General features: G+C 42.7%; 2 protein-coding genes across 3 annotated transcripts; one reads left to right on the top strand and one right to left on the bottom strand.

The window, feature by feature from the left end:
- Positions 1-1,289: 1,289 nt before the first annotated feature.
- On the top strand, positions 1,290-6,853 carry LOC311486903 (solute carrier family 2, facilitated glucose transporter member 11-like; the record flags this gene model as incomplete). Its single annotated transcript, XM_084542925.1, has 12 exons — positions 1,290-1,328; positions 2,427-2,525; positions 2,969-3,129; positions 3,867-3,991; positions 4,081-4,210; positions 4,487-4,635; positions 5,280-5,467; positions 5,590-5,700; positions 5,880-5,981; positions 6,071-6,146; positions 6,227-6,354; positions 6,450-6,853. 12 exons carry the CDS (start codon positions 1,290-1,292, stop codon positions 6,642-6,644), a joined length of 1,503 nt encoding a protein of 500 aa, XP_084399051.1. The 3' UTR covers positions 6,645-6,853.
- Positions 6,854-10,325: 3,472 nt separating this feature from the next.
- Positions 10,326-20,171, bottom strand: patz1 (POZ/BTB and AT hook containing zinc finger 1). Of its 2 annotated transcripts, XM_084543404.1 has the most exons (6): positions 18,807-20,107; positions 17,086-17,149; positions 16,818-16,989; positions 15,610-15,768; positions 12,074-12,286; positions 10,326-11,730 (listed from the first exon to the last, which is right to left on the bottom strand). In XM_084543404.1, the coding sequence occupies exons 1-6, from the start codon at positions 20,066-20,068 to the stop codon at positions 11,252-11,254; spliced, it is 2,349 nt and encodes a 782-aa protein (XP_084399530.1). In that variant the 5' UTR covers positions 20,069-20,107; the 3' UTR covers positions 10,326-11,251. The 2 variants fall into 2 exon arrangements, with proteins under 2 accessions (XP_084399530.1, XP_084399529.1); XM_084543403.1 differs by lacking the exons at positions 12,074-12,286; positions 15,610-15,768 and having other exon boundaries at positions 18,807-20,171.
- Positions 20,172-20,293: the final 122 nt, after the last annotated feature.

The following is a 20,293-nucleotide window of genomic DNA, read 5'->3' as shown; positions in this document are numbered from 1 at the left end:
TGTCTGGGAGATAAGACCCAAGCAAAACACTTCGTTAGAAATATTCACAAGAACAGTGAGTTCAGACCACAGTGGCTTTCAGTATATGAATCTGCATCAGACCTGTGCAGAAATACTCTGATAAAACCTAAACAACACACAAAAAACACATTAGGCTGAAGTTTTATAAGTTTGTTAAACATAATGAAAAAAGACACAAGTTCATGTGAGGTGACGAGGCGCTCACACCTCACAAAAACTGTAAAGTAAAAACTTAGAGTAATAATCAAGATATCTGACTGCAACTGCAACCTCTGCACACGATGCTGCACACTTGGTGCACACAGACTTTCCTCAAAATCACTGGAAAGCATCTCAAACTTACATTCACAAAAATAAATCCGAGTCATAAGTGTGCAAAGCTCCTTTTTGCAGCTAGAGCAAATGAGCAGGAAACCACAGTTCTCCTGATTTGATGATGAGCATTAGACAAAGGGAGAGTGATATCGTCATACATCTTCAGTGGCATTTTGGCTGTTTCGTTGAACATGTGGTCTGTGCCCACAGCGTGAAAGCCAGAGAGGCAGACATGAATAAATTGATGACTCATGTTCAATGTCCATATCACTGTCTACTGCATATCTACTCAATTAGCCAGTAAAGTGAATTCTATAAAAGGTCTATCAGTATGTGAAAGTGAGCATTTCATTTAACCAAAGATCCTATGATTGCAGTTTCATATTACACCTACATAAATTCATTCACTTCATGCAACGTTTAATGCACTTGCAAGAAACTGATTTAAAAAAAAAAAAAAAATGGTTCAGATCTGAGAAGCAGTGGCTGAATCATTCTGACCTTACAGCCTCGCCTCTGATCTCGATCGAGATGCTGCATCCTACAGTTCCCATTATGTAATGAGACCGTGTAACACCTCTGACTGCAACGTTTTCTGTTATGAATAAATGTAATGATTGTACGTGCTGTAGATTATTTCTGGCGTGAACTTAAACATGAAGCAAATCATTTATGGCCTTCTCATGTGCTGTCAGACATGCATGTCCTTTTCCGTTATGTGTATTTTTTATTTAAATACTAAAAACATTAATATCCAAGATAAAAAATAATGTAATGCAGCATGCTGCACTTGTTATAACCACAGGAACCAGCTGGACAGACCAGGTCTGATCTAGTGGAGCGTTTTTCCAAAGCCGTCACTGTTATGCTGTTATCGTCAAATCATGACGATAATGCATGAATGAACAACTCATGGTCCATTGATGAATAACTCCGGGGGGCATTCTTCATATATGGTGCTACTGCGCTCCTTCTGCAGCCAGCATCAGAGCGTGCGTCAAAAATGGTAAGTGGACATTACATTATTCTTTGCGGGTTTGAAGGGTCTGCAAAAATAAGTTTTCTATAGATATAATATTTCTGTATACTTTGAATCACAACTGCAAATTTAAAAACATCCAATCATCTAATAAGCAGTTAAAAGCTGTAAAAGTTCAGCAAATATATGCAGACATTACTCAATATTTAGACACAAACTAGATACAGAATTTAAGTTACAAACCTTTTATGCTCATATTGATGTGCAAGGATCAAGTCTTGAATCAATCTTTCATGATCTGCACAAGAAACATTTAAATCCACTCTTGTATTTCTTCAGAAGATGGTATCTAAAACTTAAATTAAAAAAAAATTAAAAAACCCCCACAAGATTTAATGCTTTAATTACATTAAGTAAAGGTTTTGGTATCACAGTGTGAAACTACTCTGTTGAAGGTGGAAGAAATTTAATTTGAATTGTGCAAAGGCAGTAACAGTTAAATGTAATTAAAGCATCAAAAGTACTAACGGTGCAAAAACATTTCTGCATGCAACAAAGTAAAAACTAGGATTTTAGATTTGCTGCAAAAGTGTTTCTAAATTTGTCAATCCTTTCTGGTGAATGGTAATATCCAATGAATTCCTGCAGAGCTTTGAATTAACGAACACGTTTTTTTTTTTTTTTTCATGTTTTGCATGTATAATTAAAATTACTGTTAAACAGATGCAGTGAAATGCTGCTGTTGTGGAGTAAAGTTTAAACTGGGAAGCTTCAGTCAAGCAGATACACCTCAAAATGCCAAAAATTGCTTTTTGAACGCATATTTTTACCTCCAGTACAACAACTTTTATTCTTTAAAATTAGTAGATAAAGCTAAGCACAGCTGTTTGGGTTAACAAACTGTTACAGACCTGAACAAACAGGACGTTCTGGTAAAACTGAGCATCTTAAAGGGTTAATCTATGTGGAGGATATACGGCATATGTCATGTATAATCATTACACTCATGTTTGAGGCCCGTGTCAATGAATTAAATAAATCAGCGTGTGACTGCTGAGCAAAAACCAAAAAGCTTGACTATATATGCAAATGTCTGCTCTTCACGTGTCAGCTGCAGTACTGGAGGCTTTACCTGCTGTCGCTGGCGTTGGGGATCGGGGGATCGTTTCAGTATGGCATTCAGGTTTCTCTCATCGCTGCACCAGCACAGGTAAGATCTGTGTTAGACAGAAAAGCATGCATGAAAATGAACACACATTTTTTTCTTCAAAGTTTTATTTTGATGTGACCAAAAATGTATTTTAACTCAGCTAATGTTCACTGTCCTTAGAACAACATGCAGCAAATACCTGTATGTGTCTCACTGAATTCTATATACTATCACTGATCCTAGCTCAGCTTCTTCTTAGCTTTTAGTGCATGGATTATTTAAAGAAAAGTTCAAAATCACAAGTCAATGTTTAAGGTGTGTTGGTGTAAAGGCGTCTATAAGGCCGTGCAGCAACAACCCACCTTCTGTTATCAGACCCTTGTGACTGAGACAAAACAAATGTAACCCACAGCTGAGAAGCCTTGAGATGGCATTGTTTGTCAGGAACCTGAATTTAAATAAAGAGTGGCTTGTGAGGTTTGGCCCCTCTGATTTCTCTGCAGCACGTCCAGAGTTTTGTGAACTACACGTGGATGTTGAGGTACGACGCACCGGTGGACGACTCCACCAACCAGCTCATCTGGTCCTTCATCGTGGCCGTGTTGAGTCTGGGGGCCTGGGCCGGGGCCATTCACAGCGGCAGCCTCCCCGTTAAATATGGCCGGTGAGACACACACACACACACACACACACACACACACACACACACACACACAGAAACAAGCATGTTGTTGTTAATAAAGAGCTCTCAGCAATAAGTTACTGACGTCTGGGGTTTTCAGGACACTCTGACCTGTCAATTATGTGTTTTGAAGCCAAAAGAACCAGTATGCAGTGTTCAGCTTCTCCAGGTTGCATAAAAGATAAAAACAACAAGGGAAAATTGGACTTTTAACATATTCATAAATATAACTTGAGCAACTGGAGTAAGTTCAGGTCTGTTCTGTTAAAAACCGTCATAGGAATTATTTGATATTTTGGAAAGTGTGCGTATTTGCTTTCTTGCTGAAGATTAACAACACTTTTCTTTTTTTTTAATCTGTTTGTTAAATATGAAGGAAGAATTAAAAGTTAACCTGGTTCTGTCAGCTGACAATGATCCACTGACCAGCATCTATCCAAAAAACAGCGTAGCGTGGCACATAAACCCCTGAAAACTTTTGTTCAGATAAATGAAAAAAACGATAGCAGGCACACTTTGAACAGAGTCTGCAGTGTCTATGCAAGGCTAAGCTAACTGACTGCTAGTGCTAATTTTGTCATCTCTTGGCAAGAAAGCTAATCTGTGCATTTATCAAAACGTCACGTTATTCCTTCGACGGAAAATGTCAGTCATTGTGAGTACAGCGTAAAAGCTGAAAAGATTAAGTTCCCTTGACCTTGTTTCTTGTGATTTTGCAGGAAAAAAGCTCTCCTGTTCAACAACGTCGTGGCGATCGTCGCCGCCGTGCTCATGGTCTTCAGTCGCATGGCCAGGTCTTTTGAGATGATCTTGCTGGGAAGATTTCTCTACGGATACAACGTCGGTACGTCACGATGGTGTGTGTGTGGAGCACGTGTGTGTGTTCTCCTGCAGAAAGACTCCCAGATCTTCATCTTTCGTCTCTCTCCGCAGGTCTCGGCCTCAGTGTCCACTTAATGTACCTCGGGGAGAGTTCTCCAAAGAAGCTAAGAGGTTTCATGACCCTCACGAGCTCAATCTTCATCGGTTTTGGGAAAGTCGTGGGTCAGATACTTGGCATCAAGTAAGAAGTGACTGCCTGTGCTTTAAAGCACAAGTTCGCTGACATGTTATCACGAATAAGGTGATCAGAAAACCAGGAGGTCAGGTTACCCTTCAGCAGGCAGACACTGCTCTGGCAGTTGTTCTGTTAGTTGTGTCCCGTCATAATCAAGGATTTAATTTCTTTATCCAGATTAAATTACAACACCATGCGGAGCTGGTTTGAAAAACTGTTTTTTTTTCAGTATCACAGCACATGTTTAATGTCGTTCTTGTCTTTGTTCTGTGCTTTGCTCAGGGAGATACTGGGGACTGAGGAAATGTGGCCCTATCTCTTAGCTGTCAGTGGTATTCCCGCCATCCTGCAGTTTGTGCTGCTGCTCTTCTTCCCCGAGTCACCTCGATATCTTTACATTGATAAAGGAGATGCAGAAGGCAGCGCAAAAGGTGAGTGGACACGGGTCAGATTTGTAAAAGTTCTGAAGAAGTTTTTGTTAAATCATCAGCTCGTGACGGGGTTTTTAACTTTACCGTAGACGATCCATGCCCCCCTCGTCTTTTATTTCTTCAACTGAGCTTTCATCAGCTACTGAACATCTGACTCCTACGGACAACCAGTCAAGATGAGTGTGCTTTTATCAACCATACACTGTACGAAAGCTGTGATCAGTCATATTACAGCTTTTCTATCTAGTGAAAACCTAATCAGCGGCCGCACAATATAAATTCATAATAACACATATGAGGGTAATGTCCTGCCTGACTTCCAAGACCAAATTGTTCAGCGCTTGAGGAAGCACCTAGCTCTACCTCGCGAGCTAGCCGGGCTACATAATATTCTAGTGTTTCTGTAAAATAATCGGTCATGGCAGACTGCTTTATCACCTCAGGACTAATGTGTATTTAAAGTGTCTCCAATAATGGTTTGTGCATCTGTTTCTTCCTGCAAATTGTGAATCTTAACCCTTTTATTTTGAAGGGAATAATTGTACCTTTGTGCAGACCATACTATTAAACCTGCAGTAGGATTACTGACACCACCATCATGTCTGCGTATGTAATTCATGTGTCTGTTTGCTTGTTTGTGACAGCATTACAGTGGCTGTGGCAGGAGCACGACTTAAAGCAGGAGCTGGACGACATGCAGAAAGAGAGGGAGAGCACACAGGGAGAGAAGGCCAAGACCGTGAAGGACGTGCTCAGCTCTCGCTGCGTGAGGTGGCAGCTCCTGACTCTCGCCATCCCCTGCGCTGGCGTTCAGTTCTGTGGCATCAATGCTGTACGTTTTCTCTCGCCTTCACGACACTCGTCCGCTGTCGACTGCAAGCCTTTTCTCCTGAAATGCTCTAGTTCCCTTTTCATCCTGTTTGATGGGCTCTCATGTGTCATCCCCTCGTTCAGCTGTACTTCTACGCCTTTGACATCTTCCGTGAGTCAGGAGTGCCAGAGAACCAGATGCATTACTTGGCAATCGGTATTGGAGCAACAGAGCTCATCACCATAACACTGTGTGTAAGTGTCAGTAGAAAGCAGCGTGAATTGAACTCTAATAATCCTTTGGACGTGGGATGAATCTGCACATAAAGTGGACACTGACACATTTTGTATTTTAGCCGTTTATCGAAACACGTTCCAAGTTCCAAGTTAAGACCCAAATGTGTTCACACAATCCTCAGTGTGTTGTGTCTCAGTCCTTCTTGATAGACCGCGCTGGCAGAAAGAAGCTGATGGGCTATGGCTATCTACTGATGGGCATCACCATGTGTCTACTGACCGTCATGCTCTCCATCAAAGTAAATACAGTAGCATTGCACCCTACTCCTCCCTGCTGTCTTGCAGATGATATGTTCTAACTTTTTTGTATTTTTTTTTTTTTTTACAGGATTTGAATTCATGGATCCCGTATGTGAACATCGCCCTGATCTTTTGTGTCATTTGCATTTACGGGCTTGGACCTTGTGAGTTGCTCAGCTTGTTGTGCACCTCCCGTAGAAGCAATTTGACCGGAATAGCTTTGTAACCTTTAAATCTATTTTAGCCGGAGTGTCCATGGCTCTACCCGCTGACCTCTTCCTGCAAGCATGGCGTCCTTCTGCTTACGTGATCAGCGGGACCATCAACTGGCTCGGCATGTTCCTCGTCGGGATGCTGTTCGGCTACGTGGTGGTGAGATGCCCACTCTGCATGTTCAGTGGCACATCTCCCTCTTCGCCTCGCCCCACTGGTTAATTAACGCTGTTTCTCTGTGTGTTCTCCTGCAGGATGGACTCGGGCAATTCTGCTTCCTGATTTTTGTGGTTTACTCATTTTTCAGCGCAGCTTTCATGATGTATTTTGTCCCAGAGACCAAAGGAAAGACGATGGTGGAGATCATGGAGGACTTCAACAAACTGAACTTCAAGAGCAGGGGAGTCGATGTCGAGAACACAGAAAATGCCCTTGAAACAAAATTTTAACCTTTTTTTTTAGCTGCTGCTATTCTCTTCCTGAACATATATATTTCAGAGACTTATCTTTCCATTCCTTGTGTATCATTCGACACAAATAAATGTAGGCCTATTTATTATTTCTAGCAAAGCTAAGTCTAATAAAATGCTACAAATGTGGAGTTTGTAAAAAGAAAAAAATAATATTGTGTTAAACTTAAAATAAACCTCATTGTGTTTGAATGTTGTCTCTGGTTTTACAGTTAAAATTTTAACAAATTATATGCGGTTGTGGTGCACTGGAACAAGTGTGATCCCCATAGGACCCAAAGACCCCCACTAACAACATTCTGTTTCCAGACACCACGGGACACCCTCAGAAGGACCTTGTCCATTCTCTGATGAATCACAACTGTTTTGGAGGCACAAGGGAGACCTACACAATATTAGGAAGGTGGTTATAATGTTATGTCTGAGCAGTGTACATTTTAATGCAAGGATGAGAACGTAAAGATATTTATCTGTTATTCTGCAATCACGTTGTTTCAAACTGTGATTTCAATTCCTAATCGATTAATGGTTTACCCTTAAAGGGGAACTACTGTTTTTTACAACCTGGACCTTATTTCTGGCATAAAATACGATCGTTTATTCACCTATATAACTTTGGTGTCATTTGGAGTCGTTCGGACGATATTTAGATCCGCGTATATCCATATAGCGGGAGTGACTGGGGCACCGAAACGCAGCCTCTAAGCACCTCGCGTGGCTTGTTTAGCTGTAATTTGCTACTGCTAGTTTTTTGCAACATGGCTGAATATTTTTCCGATTCTGAGGTTGTGGACGACGACTTTGTTTATGATGGACGTCCTTACCATTTTGAGCCAAAGTATACGGATGAGGAGCTCGTTGAAAGGAGGATGCGGAGGCAGAGAGAGGAACAGCTGGCCAAAGAACAACAAACCGCTGCACGTTCGTTAATAGACAACAGGTGACTCCGGACTCAACGGGGAATAGCACTAGCTAGTTTTAACAAAATATTGGTGAAATGAATGAGTTTCACGCCAGATAATGCGTTATTTAGAGGCTGCGTTTCGGTGCCCCAGTCACTCCCACTATATGGATATACACGGATCTAAATTTCGTCCGAACGACTCCAAATGACACCAAAGTTATATGGGTGAGTAAATGATCGTATTTTATGCCAGAAATAAGGTCCAGGTTGTAAAAAACGGTAATTCCCCTTTAATCTTAATGAGCAAACAGCAGATGGTTCTATTGTTTCAGTATCTAGCAGTAATAATAAGTACAAGACAAACGTTCAGAGATTTTCTGCTCCAATTTATTTGATGCCCGTCTCTGTACCAAGAAGAGAGGCGAGACTCAATAACAGAGTACAAAAACAAATATCTATAGAAAAGTAAGCTTATATTGAAATATGTCCAAAGACGTTATAACAAAAACATGTAGCTCACGTTTTAAGAGCAATCCTGTCGAGTACGATGATAAAATACCAAGATAATATTGTACATTTTGTGTTTTTATACAAAAGTGTCAATGCAAGTCACTCTGTACAATTCTTAACCTTTAGAAAAGAGGACCTTTTTTAATCCACTGCTGTGCACAATCAGTATTTGGAAGGCACTTTGCAACAGACCAAAAGGAGAAAGCAAAAGGCCTAAATAACCTATGAAATCTTTTTTTTTTTCCTTTTTCTTTACATTTAAGTACCAACATGAGTGAAACAGATCATTAACTCCCAGTGAAGAATAAAAAATAAAACGCACACAAAAAAAAGGTTCATCCTTTTCTTACAGCAAATTCAGCTCGTGTTCAAATAATAATTATAACAACGCAACCCTTATCACCTTTTAAGGAGTAAATACTAGTGCAGAGTGGATCAAAAAAGGGTTAAAAATCTTGGTCAAAGACTTCCGAGTCGCGCAGCTGGCAGTGTGAGCGCTACCAGAGCAGAGTGATAGTACAAGTGAGCAGTGAAAGCGTTTAACTGCCACCAACCAGTGATCGACATTCAGTCCCCGGATCGGCTCGCATGCCAGAACATGCAGTTTACACTTCAAATGGCCATAACTTAGCATCCCTCCACATTAACAGACGAGAAGAGGAGAGAAAAAACAAAACAAAAAAAAAAATCTTTATATGTACAAGACCACCACTGACAAACACTGATCATATCGGTTGGTTCATATATATTTATATATATTTATAGAGTGTGTATATGGAAGGTATATACACTTGTTACAATCACAATATAACCATAAATAATATAGGAATGTACTGAATTTAACAGACTAAATTACTCACAATAATAATAATAATAATAATTAAACAGAAAGCAGGAAACAAAGAAACAGACAAATATACACCAGACACACACACACACACACACACCCAGTCAACCACTGTGACGTCTGACTGAGTCTGCATCATGATACATGTTTTACAATACAAACAAACAAAAAAACAAAAAACACCAACCTATGAGAAATATGTCGATGATTGAGTTGCATGACATGTGACGCGAAATAATTACAATTACTGAAAACCTTGCAATTTAAATTGTCGTGAAGCCGACTGCCCATGATTGAACTCGGTTTCCGTTTCAGTACACACACACACACACACACACACAAGACCGAGAGGGAGCAGAGTACGTCGTGACACAAAGGGCTGCGACAATTTGTAGAATCTGAAATGATTTTTTTGATAATCGATCCATCGTTTTTGTTGAGCTTTAAGCTAAAAAATGCAAACCATCCAACATGTGGCAGTACACCTAGATTCGCTAGTCTTCGGGTTTAGGACGGCTGGTAACACAAATACAGCAAACCAAACACATCACTGTGGGACAAAACGTTTATGATGCGTGAATAAAAGGTAGATTAATCAATGACAAAAATAATGTTTAGTTGCAGCCTTAAAATGAATTAAACTTTACTTTCTTCATCGATCTTTGCACACAATCAATTGACGCCCAGCTGGGTCATTAACAGAGAGAAACCAATTAAGAATCATAGAAACATTGTGTTCACTGCTTCACAGAAGTGAAGTGAGATTGAATATGGTACTCCCATTGTGTATTAATTTAAGGAAACTGCTCAGTGAAGTTTCTTTTCATTAGAGGAATGTCTGGGATTAAATACATTCGCACTTCGAGAGACGGGTAGAATGCACCATGCGACACGCCACAGCACAAACACCTCTGACAGGAGGAGCAAACACAAGAAGCGCAGGCGATGAAGGTGAAGAAACGACGCAGGAAATCAGAAAGCTCGATTTGACTCCGTAAAAAGCTGTACTACACCTCGTCGGCTGATCCGGATCCGAGTGCGAATCCTTCTTCTAAACCTCTGCACGAAACACACACAGCAAACACTCACTTCCATTTAACATAATTTAGAGATTTAAAAAAGAAAAAGAAAAAAAAAAGTGAGCAAATCACAAGATTTTTGTTTGACACTGAAAAAACTGTACACCAAACCAGGGGCATGAATAAGTTAATAAAATATAATCTACATTTCTCAAAATATATAGTGAAAATATACCTGACCTTGGTCCTTGTTTCATGTACACAACGGATTTAACACCAAACAAACGTCGTCCTTTTAGCAAGGGGGGGGGGGGGGGGGGACATTCCTGACAAGCACAAGGCACAATTCAAGACAGATTTACATCTAAAGGGATCCAGACTTGTATATGTCCCTGCTTTCTTCTACTAAACATTTTTCAAATAATGAAATTCAAAAATTATTTTTTTTTAAAAGTGCTTGTTGACTGTAATCCTGCCAACAGTTATTCAATAAGGTCCTTGACAGCTACGAGTATGACTCAGTGGCTGGAAATCTGATCTTTTCTGTATGAAGCTGAAGAAAACGGCTTATAATAAATGAGTCATGAAATGTGCTTTGAGCCTGTTAGGAATGTTTCTTCTAAAAAAATAATAATAATAATAAAAAAAAAAAAAGATTCAAAGGAACTCTGCGATCAAAACTGAGGCCAATTTAAATCCCTGCCTTTAGAAAACAACCCTCTCCTTGGAAGAAGCAGGGAACGTAATAAATACAGAATTTAGCCCTCTTGTTGCTCTGAGGTAAAGACATCTGTTTACAGCTTTTAGAAGAACAAGAAATACAAAGCGTTAAAAGTCATTACAGCGGCCGGGGGGGGCAATTAACCAAGCACACCAGAGCAGCTAAAGTGGGCGAAAAGACAAGAACTGAGGGATGCGGTACAGAAGTCATCACGTTTGTGCAGCCGAAAAAAAAAAGCTCAATGACACACAAGTCAAATAAACAGCGGGAAAGAAAAATCACTTCGACGGATAGAGGAAATAAAAACCTTCATGTTATCTTTCTTTTATCTTCTTTATAAAGAAAATTTAAATACCGAACACACTCATTTCATACTTTGAAAAGCAGGAATTATATGGCAATCTTTGACCACCCCTCCCCCAAAACAAAAGTTTCGGACACACATTAAGAATCGTGACAAACAGAAAAAAAAAGTAGTCTTGAGGCAAAGTTATTCCCAAACACAGAGCACTGTCTGTGGGCAACCCGGCTTTGTCCTAAGAACAAGAAGCGTTGCAACAACTTGCAAAGCCTCTAGCAAAAATGTCACTTTCCTCCAAAGTCGATTCCGCTCTGACCCGCCTCAGCGTCCACCAGTGAGGAGGCGAAAGCAGACTGGACGATCTGAAAGCCAAAGGACTCGAGCAGAGACATGTTTTGTTGAGGGGAGAAGGGAGAGCTCAGGGAGGGGGCCATCTCGCTTAAGCCGGACCCTGAAACCCCCTGGGCCTTGTGGGCTTTGTGAACTCTGTGGTGGTGCTTGTTGAGGTAGGACTTGGTGCGGAAGGCCTGGCCACAGATCCCGCAGGTAAACTTCTTCTCAGGGTCCGTCTTGGCTTTAGATCCCTCCGGAGACACCAAGGTCCCCGCAGAGGCTCCGTTGCAGGCTAAAGAGGGCATCTCCAGCTCCGGTCCGTCGGGTTTGTGTGGAGATTTAAGCTCGTCGCCGTTGGACAATTCCCCGAATGAAGGATCCGATTCTTCCGATTCCAGGTGAGGGCATTTCCCGGCGTTTTCCTGCCCATCTGAGGTAAATACAACATGGGTAGGAGGAGGGGAGTGAGACAGAGAGAGAGAGAAAAATGCAGAAATTAGATCATATAACAGATTTAGTTAATCCAGTAGCTAGCGTTGTGCACCTGCAAAAACACCAAACTTGAATTTCATGTGTTAATTCAAATTTCAAATTATGATTTAAAACAGTTTAGAGACGGTTCCTTCAAAAGTGTGGCAGAAGCATTTAACCATACAGTCATCTAGCTCTGTCCATTTGCCCAGTGTCCACTGAGAATTCTTCTGTGCTCATCCAACCAGTCGGCCATGCTAGCACCATGCCCCCACCCACCCTTCCAGCTGGACTGTACTGACCTGCGGCAGGCCCATGGACGGGGAAGCCAGGCACCCCGCCAGAGCGACACTCCCAGAAATATGGAGCCCCACCTGGCTTCCCCATGAGCAGCTCAGGCTGCAAGCAGAGGGATGAATGGCCAGGCTGGGGGAGAACTGGGTGTCCAGAGAGCCCATGAAAGCGACCCTCTGCCTCAGACGAGGTGAGAAGCAGCTGGCGACTGGCGCACAGGTCTACACAACAACACCCAGCCGGGGGAGGAGAAAGGAAGGGGGAGGGACAGACATAACAGGCCGGCGGAAACCATATGGACAGAATTACCTTCATTTCATCACTACTTGAAATGCTTTTTGTAAATACAGGATAGCAGATAGGTGTAGTAGTATGAATGAGTCCATGCGGAGTGAGTTCAATCATTACAGCTGTCAGTGACGAATGATTATTTGTTTTCTATTTTTCTACAAACAGAGTGGACATTTTGATCTGTTAAACACAGGAATAATTGAAAACATTTAAAATGGCCACGTTTAACATCAAGCTAACGAGGCCGGACCCGGCCCTTTCTCACGCCGCCTCACTAAAAGCAGGCGGTTGAACAGAGCCGTCTTGAATGTTATTCGCCGTTACCCCTGCGCATCCTGTTTTAGCGTGTTACAAAATCCCTGTGAGAAAAGCCCGTACAACGTATGAGAAAGGATAACGTTCACACACACGACCCGTTTGTTTCACAAATGGCATGACACAAAACGAAAGCGGCGCTAAATAGAGTGAGAGTGCACGTTTCTGTCCAAGGCCAATTTCGGGAGGAAATCAAAGCTCAGACGCCCTCCGAACTCTGATCCGCCTCGTCATTCGAGTCAAACAGAAACTACATTTTTACCACTGAAACGTTTGTGTTCTCGTGTGTCGTTATTTTTGCTTTATGGGAACCGTAGCCGTTTGCTTGACAGACAAAAACGCAGCAAAAAAAAAAAAAAAGAAAAGCGACCCATGCATTTTAACAAGGGGTCTGTTTTTTTTTAGTAACACACTATAGCTGGAGAGGAGTGAAGGAGTCAGCAAAACCAAACAGTTACGCCTGATACGACTATATAAATACGACATAAATCAGAAATAAAATACCCATCTAATTATTTGACATTAGTGAGGTTAGACCATATCTAAGCAAATACACTTGCACATACACCGATCAGGCATAACATTATGACCAGCTTCCTAATATTGTGTAGGTCTCCCTTGTGCCTCCAATAGAGTTGTGACTCATCAGAGAATGGACATGGTCCTTCTGAGGGTGTCCTGTGGTGTCTGGCAACAGAACGTTGTTAGTGGGGACCTTTGGGTCCTATGGGTTGAGGGGAGTGGCCTCTGTGGATCATCCCACAGATACTTGATCAGTTTGGGATCTAGTGAATTTGGAGGCCAGGTCAACACCTTGTGCTGTGCGTGTGTGCCTGTGTCAGGCCGCATCCTGCTGGGGATGGCTGCTGCCATCAAGGAGTGTCATTCCTCTGCCGCCTGGTCTGGTACGTGTCCAGGTCACATCCAGAGGAATACCAGGTCCAAACGTTTGCCAGCAGAACACGGAATTGTCACAAGATGTTCAGTGTTATTCTTCTCCTGTCAGTGGTCATAATGTTATGCCTGATTGGTGTAAAACATGCAAGCTCTTGTATATGGGACATATTGTTCTCGCCACATTCTTGTTGGTAGGTTAAATGGAAATCAAAATTGATTTTAACATTTTATGATCAAGGTTTTATCTCGAACGAAACTCCCTTTCCCCTAATTAGCATGTCAAGTCTACATAAAAGTCCCCATTTTATAAAAAATAATACAAAAGTGCCAATTAATTTTTACAAATTCCAAAAGAAACTAAATAAAAGTTTGCATGGTTTCTGTAGTTTTCAGTCTACTTTTATACTACATCTATTTTAGGAAAATAAAAGGAACCTAATCTCATGTCACATAACCACAATCAATTATTCTATCGATATCAACAAATAAAGTTGTTTCAATACAACTCGGATCTATGGTTTTGATACCCTATATCAGTTAGCCTGGTCGTTACCATCCTACGTTTCCGCCCGAAATTTGATTTCGGTCTGGCACGTTAGTCTGGCCCAATGTAATAGGAATCTGTCTCCGTAATGGGCAGATGCTTATTTTGAGGTTTAAAATCATTGGAGTTCCCTTAACCAATCAGCAACGTTTGGTAATGACGTATATTGTGCGCCGGAGTTCAGGCTAAAACGCTTACCAATTCCGCTTACAGTTAAATAAATCAAACTTTTCCCAAAGCCAGTTGGAAGGAGAGCTACGACGTCCGTGCCATTTATAAAATTGACAAGACAAGCCTCTTGTTCTGGTTTTAATTCCGTGATGCTCTCGAGAGTTGAGACAACTTCGCGGATGGCTTCTAGCGTCTGTTCCTCCGTCGCCATTGTGCTATGCTGTTGAACTACAAGCTTCGCTGGACTACAAGCAACTCGGCAGGCGAGTTCCGCGTCATCACTCAACTGTTCGCTGATTGGCGCGGTTACACGCGAACCGCGGAAGTGCAATTTGGCCAGACTCCGTGCCGGACCGAAATCAAATTTCGGGCGGAAACGTAGGATGGTAACGACCAGGCTAATATATCAGTTACCATTAAATACAAATCAACAGAGGAGATCACTTCCTTATTATTTGAGGCTCACAGTTCACTTTGCACTGCCTCCATGCCACAGATCCTCCCACCAAAATGGTACAATTACGAAAGTTTCAATGAATCCGGGGCAAATGGAGCACACATTAGGACCATCATGCAACACCGTGCACAGCTGAAAAACTGCTGATGAGGTAGCCAAGCAGAAACAGACACTGTTAAACCATACGGCCACGGCCATGCTGGACAGACACACACATCAACAAAGCCAAAAATGACTCAGCTCTCCAAGTTCTTACGTGGTCATGAGCAACAATTGTTGAATGTTGGTAAAATTTATTACCAAATATCAAACCTAATTGTGTTTGAAAGTTGATTTAGTAGCATAGATGCACGTGGTATCAGTTTGTCAAACATATGAAGTCAGGATTTCCACTGCAGATTCAGTTCAGCAGAGTGTTACGTGAGTACATGAGTTGTCATCTGCTGACTTACATTTATTGTACTGTAACAGATGCAGTGAAGTACAGCATTTTTCTGCAGCTGCCGTTTCTATCATCCTGACCTATGATTTTAGTTGGTGAAACTGCTGTGAGCACACTGGCGTTTCCAGCTCTTTATGTGTCTCCTTACTCACCAACTGCCTGATCATAGGGTAATTACTCTGCAGTTCATTGTAAAAAAGTATCACAGTTAGAGATTAATTACAGAAAACATCCTCAGAGCTGTGCAATACTTGGCATATGAAACTGCGATAGTAAATGTTTGAGCACAAAGCTTGGAAGCAGGAACTGATGTATGCTTGTGTTTCAAAAAAAACACAGAGATGCGGCAGCATGTTTCTCCAAAAAGCAGCAGAGCATATGAAAGCCAGAAACATGAACGTTTGGGATGGGACGGGCGGCTGCTTGCCTTCCACTGAGCACTGGCGTCCCATGTGGTAAGGGGTGCCGTTGTGCATCTGCAGTTCCCCCCTTGGCTCAGGGAAGGTGTGCATTGTGGTAGAGGGGGGCAGTGGAGAGCCATGATGCGTCTTTATATGCACCTTAAGGTAGGACGCAGTGGAGAAACCTGGGACCAGAAGAACAAAGAACAAGGCAGATGCTTGACACAATCAAAGCCTTGGCTATAAGAGGGCCGTCCTGAAACAAAGACAGTCGCTGTTGATGATCCAATTCCATGCTCTGACTAGAACAACTCTGGATGTCTTACTATTAATTGAGAAAAGGTTCAATTGCTAGCCAAACTTTTGAACTGTACCTTTCAAGAGTGAAGAGAAGCACAATGTCTAAAGTTCAACATCTTACAAAATAATGGTTGGATGAAGGACAAGATAAAAGAGGAGAAAGGCTTGGCTGTAAGGTCATTTTGACGTAGTCGCCACAGTCCACTGTATTGCAGGATTGCTTGATGAACGCTGACCCAAAAAGATTTTTAGCCCATACCACAATCATTAACACAAATATTCTGAAGTCTCAGAGACACATATCTGTACTTTATGCCATTCATGTACGTAAAGAGCCAACAAGACGTCAACAGTTTCCGTTAGAGGGGTCTCTAACAGCAGGATCGCCTCAGGTTTTTGGTTCAGACAAGGACTAGAGCTCATAAAGTGTTCCACATGAGCCCAAACACACACAAAACTAAGAAGAAGCCTGAAAAACGTTTCGGACTTTAAGTGCAACGTAAAGCCCCATTTTCAACACACCTCTTTGTCACATTCAGAATGTGCAACACATGTGTATTAAAAAACAATCCACTGAAAAAACAACAAGGAAAAGTACAACTTCGAAATGCCTTCAAAAAAATCCTTTGGCATTGGGCTTTGAGGTGTAATTTTACACCTATGTACTGGAATTAATCTTATCAGAGCTCACGCAATGAACTGCACATATGCTAAATTAATGCATTGTCGGATGAAATGGTTCAACTTCAGCCCACAATTCACAGCATAAATACTGGAAACTGCCCGTTTTCTTTTTCTAACAGAACAGTTAAGAGCTAGCTAAACAATAAAACTAGATGGCATCTAGTTTTTAATCCTCTGAAGGTCCAGCACTTCAGCACCCTCTGAATACGTGACAGGAAACGTGTTTCAGAGGAGCTGGCATTGGGATTACCTTTGTTGCAAATGCCACAGTAGTTATGAGTTCCTTCGCTGTGTTTCTTGAGGTGGTCCGTCATATAGGCAGCTCGCAGGAACTTGCCACAAACTTTGCAGGGGATTTTGTCCTCGTGGCATGCGAGATGCGACCGGAGGCGATCTCGTGTGGCAAAAGAGGCATTACAAATCTGAAATGGAGAAATGGTCACGTTTACACCTCTCTCACAGGGTTCATAACCACCATCAGATGTTGGTTTCACCGACATATCGATCCTAAATGTTACCTGGCACTTGTGGGGTCTCTCTGTTGTGTGTACTTGTTTGATATGTCCATTCAGGTGGTCTGGTCTGGAAAGAAAAACGACGGAAAGAATTAAATTTGTGTATGTCCATATGCCCTGCTATCAGCAAGTCTTCTTAAACTATAATATACCACCACTGACATTTACTTTCTGTGCAGTTTTAACACTCTGATTAGTTATTAACAACAATCATTGTGGTGTTTATATTTAACAAGAAACCCAAAACAGGCACTTCTTTTATGAGATTACTAATACATCAAACCAAGATTTTCCGACCCATCTGCACGGGTGTTTCAAGGATATTAGAGGGGACATCTGCTGAGGTTTTACAACCAAGTATCTCTGAGCACACCAGAGGGAGCTGACAAGAGAGCTATACAGTTTGACATAATAATATTACAACAAAGGAACCTTTCAAAAGAAACCTTTAGGAGCTCATAAAATAAATCAAAATATGCCTTTTCGTGGTAGACATTTGGCCACGAATAAGAGCCCAGTCAGTTTGAAAACGGTTCATCATGTAGGACTGATCAAAAGGGATATTTAGCCGAAGTGACAAAGGTGACGTAACCCGCGCAGATTTGTCGTCCTAGAACAGCAGAAGCTTTTTCACATGTTTGGTGCCCATGTAAACAGTTAAGTTGGACTCTATAATCAGAATGAATTCTGTCGGGCTGAAAAAAATACTGTCCATGTAAACTCAGGCATTGACTCTGTTCTATAGATGTGTTTCACAGCTGCCATTTTGACATTAAATTGTGGGTAAACACTAGTGACATTAATGGAGGTTACGTTCTATTGAGGGTAATGCCCAGTAATTACTCATTACCTACTACTTTATGTTGAAATGGCTGCTGTGAAAAGGTTCTATTAAGGTTCTCCAGTAAGTCACAGCAGTGAGCCAACATTCACAATATGTGGGCCCCAGAACCAAAGCAGCTAAAAGCACGTAAAAAAGAAAAGAAAAAAGAAAGACACAGAATCTAAAAACACTTTCTGTAATAACGTTTCCTTGACCTTAAGCTCCTTCAGAAGAATCAAACTGCACAAATCCTTTCATCATAAATGTAACGGCAGCTTTATCGAAAACATTCAGCTCTGTCTCTCATCAGTTTTATCGTTTTTTTTAAAAAAAAAAAAACATGTGGCTGCTTTTATTTATTATCTGACACGAACATTCACCTCCAAGGCACTAGGTGGAGACAGTGAGTTAGATACAGAGCTAGAGGGGACAGGGCCTGTTTGACTGGTTTGATTGGGTGAGAGCAAAATGACACTGGTGTCAAGTTAAGTGTGTTATATTTATTCAGGTGGTTTAAGCGTGACAGTAAGAGCCTGCACTGCTACTCTGTGTTGTATGTTGATGGTGACATTCCTCTTGTTAATGAAGTAAATCATTGATCCAAGCTGTTTGTATTAAATGTTGTGGACTGCAATGTTTGTCTGGAGCAAGGCAGCCTCCTTAATTTCTGCAGAGTTGACACGAACTGCTTTCATGTTGCAACATTGTGGTTTCAGTTGTATGTATGTGTTTTCATTTGACACCTGCGTGTACTACATTATGTCTCATACACAGATGCACAATAAAAACAATGCAGACTTCTTGTTATCTGGGACGATCTGGAAATTTAGAGATCCCATTCACAGAAATGTTTTCTATAAAACTCATGGCACGTTGTCACTGGCCAGAAAGTACAACTCACCTTGAAAAACCTTTACCACAGCTTTGGCACACATATGGTTTGCCGACTGATCCGTCGTGTGACCGCACATGGTACGACATCCTGTCCTTTCGTTTGAACCGGAGCCCGCACACATGACATGCGTACGGCTTCTCCCCGGAATGGGAGAGCTTGTGTCGGTTCAGGTGGTACACGTCGCGGAAAACTTTCCCGCAAATGTCACAGCCGACGTGCCGCCTGGTCCTCTCCCGCTTTCGGCCGCCGTCCAGCGTCAGCCCCCCGTGTAACTGCACGCCGTTTTCCAGCACACCAGACTGGGAGAGTAACGAAATGCCACCGGGAGCTGACAGGCTGTCGGCGACGTTGTGGACGCCACCCGTGGAGGCTCCGTGCTGCGCTTCGTGATTCTTCAAGCGGGAAGCCTCGGTGAAAGCTTTGCCGCAGGTCCCGCACGGAAACAGCCCGTTGTCCTTCTGGACGCTGTGGTTAAAGTGTACGGGCTCGGCTACTCCACCGGGTTTCTTTGGTCTCCCTCTGCCCTTCTTCGACCCAGGAGAGTCGGCGTCGTGATGAAACGTGTTCCCCGTTATTTCCGCTGATGGCGAGACGGGCAGTCCGTCCACGGGCTCCGGCTCCAGCACCGGCACCGGCACCGACGACTCGCCGCCCTCCTCCAACATCACCGCGGTGCCGTCTTCACCCCCGTCTACGTGCATTTGTGCGCTGTTAGCAAAGCTCTGACCGTTCACCAGCATTCCCGTTCCGTTCACCAGACCCTGCTGCTGAGCCACGGGGAAACCCAGCTCCGTGGCCCCCGTGGCCTGGAAAAGGCTGGCGTCTCCTCCCCGAGAGGTCGGGACCAGGATTTGCACGTTGGACTGCTTGATCACCTCCTGACATATCTCAATGACTGACCGCATCAGCAGAAACTTGGCAGCTGTCATCAACTCCGGGAAACACTCCAGTCGCACCACAATCCTGGAGGTGTAGGCGAAGTCCAAGATGTCTTTAAAAACTTTCGGGCTGATCGTGTGCATCTCCAGCTCCTTGGCGTCCCCGTCGCCCTCCGTCTGGCGGCTGAACACCGACTCGAAATACTCGCTGCACGCGGCCAACACCGCTTTGTGGGCAGGGAAGCTCTCCTCGCCGACGCGTAAGATCACATCGCAGAACCTGCCTCCATCTTTCCTCTGAATGTTGAGGTTGTGTAGCATCTCCGCACTGTGCTTGCTCACCTGGTAGGTGTACGAAGAAGTCCAAGACGGCTCCGCTACTTTCTCCATGCCGAATTCATCCAATAGCAATGGTTGTTAGCGACAACGGTCGGAGAAATGACAAATTATTCGTTGCGATTTCGACCGACGGACAGCAGCTAGCTAGAAAATCTAAAACCAGCCGCCCCTCCCGTCGTTTTAGCATCTAACGTTAAACGTTAGCAGTAGCAGCAGGGAAAAAATGGCAGCCCCCCAGCTTCCTGTGAACTTTGACCCCGCTTTCTTGCGGGGTGG

This window comes from Chelon labrosus (genome assembly GCF_963514085.1).
Source record: "Chelon labrosus genome assembly, chromosome: 4".
Classification (NCBI taxonomy): Eukaryota; Metazoa; Chordata; class Actinopteri; order Mugiliformes; family Mugilidae; genus Chelon; species Chelon labrosus.
This window is presented reverse-complemented; position numbering and strand designations above follow the sequence as displayed.